Here is a 10639-nt window from a genome sequence, read left to right on the forward strand (position 1 = left end):
AAGTTCAATCAAAGGGCTCCCATTATCATTTACACCTGGCACCCCAAACTTACCTACCACACCCTCTCTAAAGGTTTCTCCTACTTTAGCATTCAGGTCCCCTACCACAATTACTCTCTCATTTGGTTCAAAGGCTCCTATACATTCACTTAACATCTCCCAAAATCTCTCTCTCTCCTCTGCATTTCTCTCTTCTCCAGGTGCATACACGCTTATTATGACCCACTTCTCGCATCCAACCTTTACTTTAATCCACATAATTCTTGAATTTACACATTCATATTCTCTTTTCTCCTTCCATAACTGATCATTTAACATTACTGCTACCCCTTCCTTTGCTCTAACTCTCTCAGATACTCCAGATTTAATCCCATTTATTTCCCCCCACTGAAACTCTCCTACCCCCTTCAGCTTTGTTTCGCTTAGGGCCAGGACATCCAACTTCTTTTCATTCATAACATCAGCAATCATCTGTTTCTTGTCATCCGCACTACATCCACGCACATTTAAGCAACCCAGTTTTATAAAGTTTTTCTTCTTCTCTTTTTTAGTAAATGTATACAGGAGAAGGGGTTACTAGCCCATTGCTCCCGGCATTTTAGTCGCCTCATACGACACGCATGGCTTACGGAGGAAAGATTCTTTTCCACTTCCCCATGGACAATAGAAAGAAATAAAAAAGAACAAGAGCTATTTAGAAAAAGGAGAAAAACCTAGATGTATGTATATATATATATGCATGTGCGTGTCTGTGAAGTGTGACCAAAGTGTAAGTAGGAGTAGCAAGATATCCCTGTTATCTTAGCGTGTTTATGAGACAGAAAAAGAAAACCAGCAATCCTACCATCATGTAAAACAGTTACAGGTTTCTGTTTCACAGTCATCTGGCAGGACGGTAGTACTTCCCTGGGTGGTTGCTGTCTACCAACCTATATATATATATATATATATAATTATATATATATATGTATGTATATATATATATGTATGTGTATATATATATATATATATATATATATGTGTGTGTGTGTGTGTGTGTGTGTGTGTGTGTGTGTGTGTGTGTGTGTGTGTGTGTGTGTGTGTGGTGCAGAATAGGCAGAAATAGAGATTTTGTATTAAATATAAACGCTCGTCTTGCTATATAAGAGGAGTGAATATTTGTGTATGCAATAATTTCGCCAAAATCATTCTGAACCTAACGAAAAAAATATATTTCACTGTGTTTACTTAGTATTAAATTACTGTAAACGTATCTAAAATATATTTAGTTGGGTTAGGCTAAAATAAATTGTTCTTGTTATAATAAGGCTAGGTAAGTTTTCTAAGATTCTTTTGGTGGAAAATTATAAATTTTTACATTAACATTAATGAAAAAAATCTTTATACGTATAAGAGAAAATTTTAGAAAGGACTTAATTTTAAATGAGTTGTTGCTAATTGGCCAGTTTTACATATTCGGCACGACACACACACACATAATAAATATATATATATATATATATATATATATATATATATATATATATATATATATATATATATATATATATATATATATATATATGTATGTATATATATATATATATATATATATATATATATATATATATATATATATATATATATATAATATATATATATATATATAATAATATATATATATAATATATATATATATAATATTTTCATATAGTCGGACTTGAGTCCTGGAAATGGGAAGTACAATGCCTGCACTTTAAAGGAGGGGTTTGGGATATTGGCAGTTTGGAGGGATATGTTGTGTATCTTTATATGTGTATGCTTCTAGACTGTTGTATTCTGAGCACCTCTGCAAAAATAGTGATAATGTGCGAGTGTGGTGAAAGTGTTGAATGATGATGAAAGTATTTTATTTTTGGGGATTTTCTTTCTTTTTTGGGTCACCCTGCCTCGGTGGGAGACGGCCGACTTGTTGAATGGATCAAAGTAGAATGACATGGAAAGCATATAAATCTATAGGGGAAGGAAAGAGGGGTAGGGGTCGTCCTCGAAAGGGTTGGAAAGAGGGGGTAAAGGAGGTTTTGTGGGTGAGGGGCTTGGACTTCCAGCAAGCGTGCGTGAGCGTGTTAGATAGGAGTGAATGGAGACGAATGATACTTGGGACCTGACGATCTGTTGGAGTGTGAGCAGGGTAATATTTAGTGAAGGGATTCAGGGAAACCGGTTATTTTCATATAGTCGGACTTGAGTCCTGGAAATGGGAAGTACAATGCCTGCACTTTAAAGGAGGGGTTTGGGATATTGGCAGTTTGGAGGGATATGTTGTGTATCTCTATACATATATGCTTCTAAACTGTTGTATTCTGAGCACCTCTGCAAAAGCAGTGATAATGTGTGAGTGTGGTGAAAGTGTTGAATGATGATGAAAGTATTTTCTTTTTGGGGATTTTCTTTCTTTTTTTTTTGGGTCACCCTGCCTCGGTGGGAGACGGCCGACTTGTTGAAATATATATAAATATATATATATATATATATATATATATATATATATATATATATATATATATATATATATATATATATATATATATATATATATATATATATATGCATATATACTGAGCGGCATACACTTCTTTTTTTTTTTTTGGTGCATATATCCTGCTGTAAAAATGACTGATGACATTAGAGGCCACAGAGGACAAGACGGGTCTTGTATCACATTCAGTCAGTAATAACGTTCTACTCCTGGCATTCAGTTTTTCCTTTCAGAAGTTCCAACAAATACTACATTACTTTTTAGAATTTACTATACATAAATCTCAATTACTAATAAACATTGCCCGCGCTCAACATTTGCACCTGCGTACGACACCAAACTGATAGTGCATTAGGCTTAGTATAAAACTTTCAGTATTTTAGATGTATTTATAAAGGGGTTAATTGGTAAATTAAAGTGAAAAATAAATCACAAAAATAATGCCCTGAATATATATACATATATATATATATAATGTATATACAAAGAAGCAGAGATAAACATGTTTACATGATTAATGAACACACAAAATACTTGTCAACTACAGCCGATCAACCTTCGCCAAGAGATAATTTTATCATGGAGCAACGATAGGCCTGTAGATCCATTATCATCATTAATATAACCAGCGAACAAGGCTACATCACACATCAGTATTACTAGTCAACTCTATTTCTTATAAATGTCTCTCATTTCATAAGTTGACACAGAACACATCAGTCTAAAATGCAGAACTAAGGTTTGTACGTTTTATTATATTCATAGAAAAACAGGAAACCCTTAAGGGTCATATAGCGCCTGGAGAATTGGAGGCAATCAGATGTGACCCAAAGAAAGTGACAGTAGCTTGTTCCTTGAATAAGAGCCCCTTCACTGGCATCAAGGGACCCTTCCTCCCTTCTTGAAGGGTAAGGTATATTCAACAACACGCTTCATTCCATCTATGAAATACTTTCCAGTGTCAAGTATGCCTGGGAAAAATAAACTCGAATGGATCAACATTATAACCAGAGAAAGCCATACTTGGTGGAAAGATACATGTGCATCTCGCGTCAGGAAACACTTTTCCTGTTTCCTCGCGAATCTTGCCTTACCTAACCTGGGTATATTCATTATGAATACGTTTCGCCAACCAGGGGAAATGGAGGTCTTTTTCAATTCACTACAGATATAATGTACTGAAGACAGTACATTAAGAGGCAGTCACACCCTTCCCCCCAGCAAACACTGACTTGAGATATGTAACTGGTTGGCGAAATGTCTCCCTACTAGATGCCCAGGTGTTGCACATATGTCTTATTTATCAACTCGTTGGTCTTGCATACTATTAATGTAATGAGAGGCACACGTGTGTGGATTTGATTACATTCCATTTTTAAATGTCAATACATTTCTCCTTGGATCCTACGGGTTCCATAGTAGTCCAGTTTTGTGTCACTAGGCCGGGAGGATACCCAGACTGTAGCGTCTGCAGGGAGGGAAAGGGTCAGCCACAGATTGTGTAGTATCAGCAAGTAGAAAGAATACCAAGTCTAGAGTCATCAGGGAGGACACACACGTTTCTGTGTCAGCAGAGAAGACGCTCAGGTATCAGTATCTTCAGAGACGACACTAGGTATCGGTATCTTCAGAGACAACACTAGGTATGGGTATCATTAGGAAAGACGAATAAAGGCAAGGCTCATGAAGGTGTTTGCCACTCTCCTTCAATGGAGGAATTTGAGGACTTCTCAGAGTGCTGGCTGCTGACGGCGGCTTTGACATCAGAGTGTTTTTCTTTTTCCTCCCATCCAGGGGCGTACAGCATGGGCGTGGTCACCTCTCCATTGGGGGCAGGCTGATGTAAAAAAATGGATAGAAGGAAGAGGTAATAATATACTAAAACTTACTTTCATATCACAGACTAAGGCAGTGGTTTCCAACTTTGTAAGTATAAGGGCCCCTATTTTTATCAGAAAATTTCGCGGACCCCCACATAGTAATAGTTGTGATTTTAGATTCCGTTCATGAAGAATACCCAATGACAAAAACTATTATGAATTCGGCAACGTTTCACGAAGCCCTTGGATCAAATTCCGTGACCCTTAACGTATAGAGAAGTGCAATAATAAAACAACTGAGATTATAATATATTAGTAACACCTATCATAGACCTCTGAAATATCAAGATAGAAAGCTGCACAAAATAAATAAAGTTCCAATTCCCTGGACTAAGATATTTTCACCAGCATCAAGGCACCTCCTACGACAGTGACAGGTAAGAGTTGGGGCGAGTGACTAACCTGCAGGAAGGAGGACACTGGTCTTGCCCTCATGCCGACGAAGCCGACAGCAGCCCCATCATCGTCGTCGTCATGGTCGCCAGCCACCTCCCCCCGTACATCCAAACACTGACTGTCTGGAGTGTCAGCTGCAACAAATTTATATTATGTTAAAAGACACACGTTAAACCCGTATGATTCATAAAATAGCTGCAACCAAAGCATCACCATTATCATCCACAAAGAATTCAGAGACAATTCACTCACAAATGCTCAAAAAATGTCAAAGTATTTTAAAGTCCACTGTTGAATATTACCTACCATTTTGAAAAAAAAAAATATCCTGACTTTGCCTAGTGTAAATAACTCATAACCACTTAAGCTTATTTAAATTCAACCATACCTTGGTAAAATATAAGGTAATATGAATAATTCAACTCCACATGTAAACTACACTAACTTTTGTGAATGAATTCAGGTCTGCATAAATAACTCATTATAACTGTGACACCACTGTAACTTACTTATCACAGCTTTGGGGCCCAGTAGCTCGACCCATTATGTACCTCTGTAATCTTTTGACTCCCACCCACAGGATGGGTATGATGTGCATAATAAAGATAATAAACTAACCATTCACAAATCACATGGATTCCCGAATCATGTGATTCCAGTACGGAAATGTATCTTTTCTTCCATAAGGTGAAATATTATAATCATTAGTAGTCTAGTTTCAAGAAAAGCACTAAGCTCGTACCAGTTATTCAGCTCTACCTTAGGTGAATTTTTGTTTACGTGCTCGTCTCTCTTTGTGCTGCTTGTGAAAAACAGTGACTTTTCTAGACAGTCGTGCCCAAAATTGATAACTCCTGTCTAGAAATTATTTATATGCGCATCTGTTATCTTCTGATTACCACCCACATGATATGTGTCATTAACAATAAATTAATAGAAAATTTGCATTAAAGGGGGACTGAGGTTAAAGTTGGAGGGCAGGAGAATATATATTTAACCTTATGTGAAACGCTTAACGCGAGTGGCCCATTCGGCGCAAAGAGTAGTGGAGGCTCGATCCTCCGTCCTCTAATCGTTAAAAGGACAAGTTACTCGCGCAGCCAGTCATGCTAAGGGGACGTCAGGAGTCGTTCAGGCAGGTGGGCAGGAGTCAGGGCAAGTGGTCAGAAGTCTGGGCAGGTAGGTAGGCAGGAGTCAGGGCAGGTGGACGGAGTCGACAAGACCAGTGGACAGGTACTCACGTCGGTCTGGACCGCGCACGACCGAGGCAGTGAAGGCTTCGCAGGAGTCTCTGTTCTTGTGCCACGCCAGCACCTCCCACACCAGCCCCGCCAGGAACCCCGTGAAGGCCAAGAACCCAAACACCTGAAGGAAGAACGTGGTCACACACACACACACACACACACACATACATACGGGGTAAGGTGTGAGGAGGATCACGACAGTGTAGACGGTAGCAGGATTGTGGATAGACATTTATATAAATTTAATATGGGTAGGTAAAAAGCGCTGAGGTTAGACCAACTATGAAGCAGAACTCAAAACACACCCAACATTTTAATATAGTACAAAAACATTCTTAAACTACTGTTTTCCTTTCGTGTTTATTGATGTCCCAAAAAAAGCATAAGCGGAGGATTTTTGCCGCATGTCGGGGAAAGAGGTAAGGAGGGTTCCAATATTATTATGATTATTATTACGAAACGTTAAACCATAGGAGGCCATATAGCACCTTGGATACTCAGGCTTGCTCCTAGGAAGTGGAAGATAGATCCAATTCTTTGGATTAAAAAGCTTTTCACCAGCCTCATAACACCTCACTGAAAAGGAAGGAGGTTCATTACTTACTCCAGCAGCTTTCAGCGCCCTGGCCTCTGAGGCGACTTCCACCATGACGCAGCTGGCCACCATCATAAGGAAGCCGTTGACGCCGTTGTACACTATGCCCTGCACCACAATAGCGTACATGTTAATGTTATACCCAATGTGTCACCTATGGTAGAGTTACGATGAATAAGGCACATGTGCAATACATGGGTATCGTTATTGCCTAAACGTAACCCAAGGGTTGCATATGTGTTGTACATATTAACTTGCAAATACTGTTTATCATTAATGATATGAAGCTATGATTACATTTACTGTACATAAGTATTCCATTTCAATGACATTCTTAAATTTTGTTCTCTTACCACTTTGTTCCAGTTAATGGTGGTCTTGAAGAGGGCGTAGAGCTGCAAGACGTGGACCACCAGCCAGGAGATGCAGCTCAAGAAGCTGACGAAGGAGATGAAGGTGTAGAAGCCGTGTCCGGTCTTGACCATCCAGACGAGGGAGCCACCCAGGGCTAGAAAGAAGCCCACACCTGTACACACCTGTGGCAAGACAGAACCTTCAGTACATATGTATACATCAATGTGAAAGCGCTAACCCCACAGGGATCATACAGCACCTGATAAATGGGAAATAAATTTCCTTGAATCGAAAGCTCTTCATCTAGGCACCGATATGTTATGTGGAGTCTCAACTTGTGTGCTCAGGAAATAACTTGTATGGTAAATCGACAAGAAAGAATAAAACTATAAAATTAAAAAAACTAATTTCACTAGTGACAGCGTTGAGACAGAGTTCTTCAGAATTACATAGTTTTTATGTATTAATTAACGTTTAGCAGTGATTTTGTTAAACATACAAACAAGCACACGCACACACACACACAAAAAACACGTGCAGGCACGCACACACGCGTGCACAAGCACACAACAAGAACTCCAAACTAACCAGCTGGACGACAATTAGGGCACCCGGCAGCTTCTTGACATAGCTGAAGTCTGTGGTGAACTTGGGATGCTGCTGCTGCTGTTCGTTGTCCCCGAGATACGGCATCCTGCCTCACAAGTGGTGGCACCTGCCGTTGCCTCGTCCCCGTACACGGGTGCCAGGTTAGGCACCTACCTTCTTAAGGTTCACTGGGAAGAGACTGCCATCAGTGAACTGAGTTTGTCCAACATCACGAATGTAATTCAGAGTTTGTGGAGCCATCACATTTTTGTTACAGTTTCTGATATAGATATAAAATAAGAGTTTGTTGCTGCTACCCACTAGAACACAGCAGCAGACATATTCATGGCTACCTCCGTAAATCAGAGGATGTCACCGTGTTGAGAGAAGGGCGACTCCAGCTCCCCGAGTTTGCGATATCCTGCAGTGTCGACACCTATAAAGATATGTGCAATATTAGGCACATTCAGCATCTAGCCATTATTATTACTATAATAACGAGGAAGCGTTAAGCCCATAGGGGGTCATTATTATTATGGGGGAGTGCTGGGATTATACAGCGCCTGGGGTGGGGGAGGAATGTGGAAGGTATTCAGGCTTAATTCAGGGAACTGGAGCACAGATCTAATTCCCTAGATCAAGAGCCTCTCACCAACATCAAGGAACCTTCTTTGAGGGGCCCGTAGGGGTCATACAGCGCATTGGGAAGTAATGGATAGCAGATCTTGTGGATGAAGAGCCGTTCATCAGCATCAAGGTACCTTAAAGGGTAGGCAATATGCAGACACGATATATTAACTTGGTGATGACCGGGAAAGGCAATTTTATATTCATGGAAAATCGCTAAACCCATAAGGGTAATGGCTAACACGAGGTGTGGGATAATTAGGTTTAATCCTGGGAAGAGGAGGATAACTAAAATTTCTTGGAACAAAAACCCTTCAGTAGCATTAAGACTCCCCTCCCTCACTCCCGTGAAGGAAAAGAAATGTAGTTATTGAACCAATGAGGCTGGAATTAAACTTATAGTGTTGGGATTGAGTACCAGAGCAAAATATAGAATCGACAGTCCAATTAATGAGAGGGAAGGGTGAAAATTGTTTCATTAAATGAATTCAAGGGGAAATAAAAGAAGCTTTTTAGTGTATTTTAAAAGGATATTTGAGAACCCTAGTGAATGATAAAAGGACACAAGTGCAACTAATGTGACATTTTACTGTGGCAACGTTTCACTCTCCAGGAAATTGAAAGAGGGAAACGTTGCCACAATACAACGTTGCATTAGTTGCACTTAGTGTCCTTTTACTTAACATATTGTCGGTAATTCTACCAACATTATTACATGATAATTACGTTTCCTTTGAGAAAAGAACAGAATTCCATTATCATAAAGAGAGTCTGAAGCAAAAGTTCCCATCAGTACCAGTAGTAGCGGAGGTCCGATCCTCCCACTGATAATTACTTCCCGGTCTTTAATCAGTCAGGCTGTGGACAACGCCTGACAAGTTGTGTATGTTTGGAATAAACTTTGGGTAGCTTTAAAAACAGGCTCTACAGACATACGAGGGGCCAGTTGGCCAACTGCTAGACAGTGTGATTCACAAGAACATTGTAACTATGCTTCCTGTGTTACCTCGTGTGCATGGAATGGTAATGGTGGTTTATTGGTCAGGAACCAGGAAAGTGCCTCCTGACACGGGCCTTCGTAAGACATGACCCGCTGGTATGACAGCAACCGCTGTCATACCAGCGTTGGCTCATTCGTCAGGAAACAACAGATTGTCTTCTGACACATATGATAACCCGTTCACTTGGTCTACCTTAGCTACGTTTTACATCATATTAATAAAACAAAGGATCACTACATTGTAATGAATCCTGTAAGATTCTGATACCCCTACAATTATCCGAAATGTTCAAGATATGTTAAAGTATTTTATCCACAGTGGTATATTACAGACCATTCTGGAAAAAATATCCTGGACTTTGCTCCCTGTAAATAAAGCATTACCGTGTGTGTTTGTGTGTGTGTGTGTGTGTGTGTGTGTGTGTGTGTATGTGTGTGTGTGACCCAACAATTAATATTTGCACCGATAACTCATTACAGTTGTGACCGGGTGTGGATGTGTAAATTGCTCATTACTCCATAATTTGTTCATGATTATAACCATGTATAAACACAAGTAAGTAAATTTACTTACATGATTCATTACCTTTGTAACCTGTGACTTCATTACCTTTGTACCTTGCTCAGGTGTCAGAACTTTGGGGCCCAGTCCCTGAACCCATTATGTACCTTTGTAATCTGTAAATACCTTTGTAACTTGTCATGATTGTGACCAGATCTACCTGAAGGTCATTACCTTTGTACCTTGCTCAGCTATCAAAACTTTGGGGCCCAGTCCCTGGACCCATTATGTACCTCTGTAATCTTTTGACTACCGCCAACAGGATGGGTATGGGGTGCATAAGATATTAAACTAAATTTCAAGAAAAATCTTCTAGCTCTTCTCCACTCTAACTATATTGCGACCCCCTAAACCTTTCCTATATAGAAATCCTGAAGCTGCCCCAGGTGCTGGGGCGGCTCCAGGCGGCATGCTGGTGCTGTATACCCGTGGTTAAGCATCCACTAGTGTACTAGTTTTGTTTTCCAACCAATTTAAAAACACAGGATCACATTTTCAGGTCTTCTGTCCTCAGATTTATTTTTTATTATCACACCGGCCGATTCCCACCAAGGCAGGGTGGCCCGAAAAAGAAAAACTTCCACCATCACTCACTCCATCACTGTCTTGCCAGAAGGGTGCTTTACACTACAGTTTTTAAACTGCAACATTAACACCCCTCCTTCAGAGTGCAGGCACTGTACTTCCCATCTCCAGGACTCAAGTCCGGCCTGCCGGTTTCCCTGAATCCCTTCATAAATGTTACTTTGCTCACACTCCAACAGCACGTCAAGTATTAAAAACCATTTGTCTCCATTCACTCCTATCAAACACGCTCACGCATGCCTGCTGGAAGTCCAAGCCCCTCGCACACAAAACCTCCTTTACCCCCTCCC

At 40.0% G+C, this 10639-nt stretch overlaps 1 protein-coding gene across 1 annotated transcript; it reads right to left on the minus strand.

Annotated features, from left to right (window-relative positions):
* Window positions 1-3253: 3253 nt before the first annotated feature.
* LOC138851758 (CKLF-like MARVEL transmembrane domain-containing protein 4) lies at window positions 3254-8007 on the minus strand. The gene is made up of 6 exons (XM_070081204.1): window positions 7576-8007; window positions 6987-7169; window positions 6643-6741; window positions 6036-6159; window positions 4801-4928; window positions 3254-4355 (listed from the first exon to the last, which is right to left on the minus strand). The coding sequence occupies exons 1-6, from the start codon at window positions 7678-7680 to the stop codon at window positions 4200-4202; spliced, it is 795 nt and encodes a 264-aa protein (XP_069937305.1). The 5' UTR covers window positions 7681-8007; the 3' UTR covers window positions 3254-4199.
* Window positions 8008-10639: the final 2632 nt, after the last annotated feature.

The sequence above is a fragment of the Cherax quadricarinatus genome, unplaced genomic scaffold (assembly GCF_038502225.1).
Source record: "Cherax quadricarinatus isolate ZL_2023a unplaced genomic scaffold, ASM3850222v1 Contig1964, whole genome shotgun sequence".
In the NCBI taxonomy this organism is placed as follows: domain Eukaryota; kingdom Metazoa; phylum Arthropoda; class Malacostraca; order Decapoda; family Parastacidae; genus Cherax; species Cherax quadricarinatus.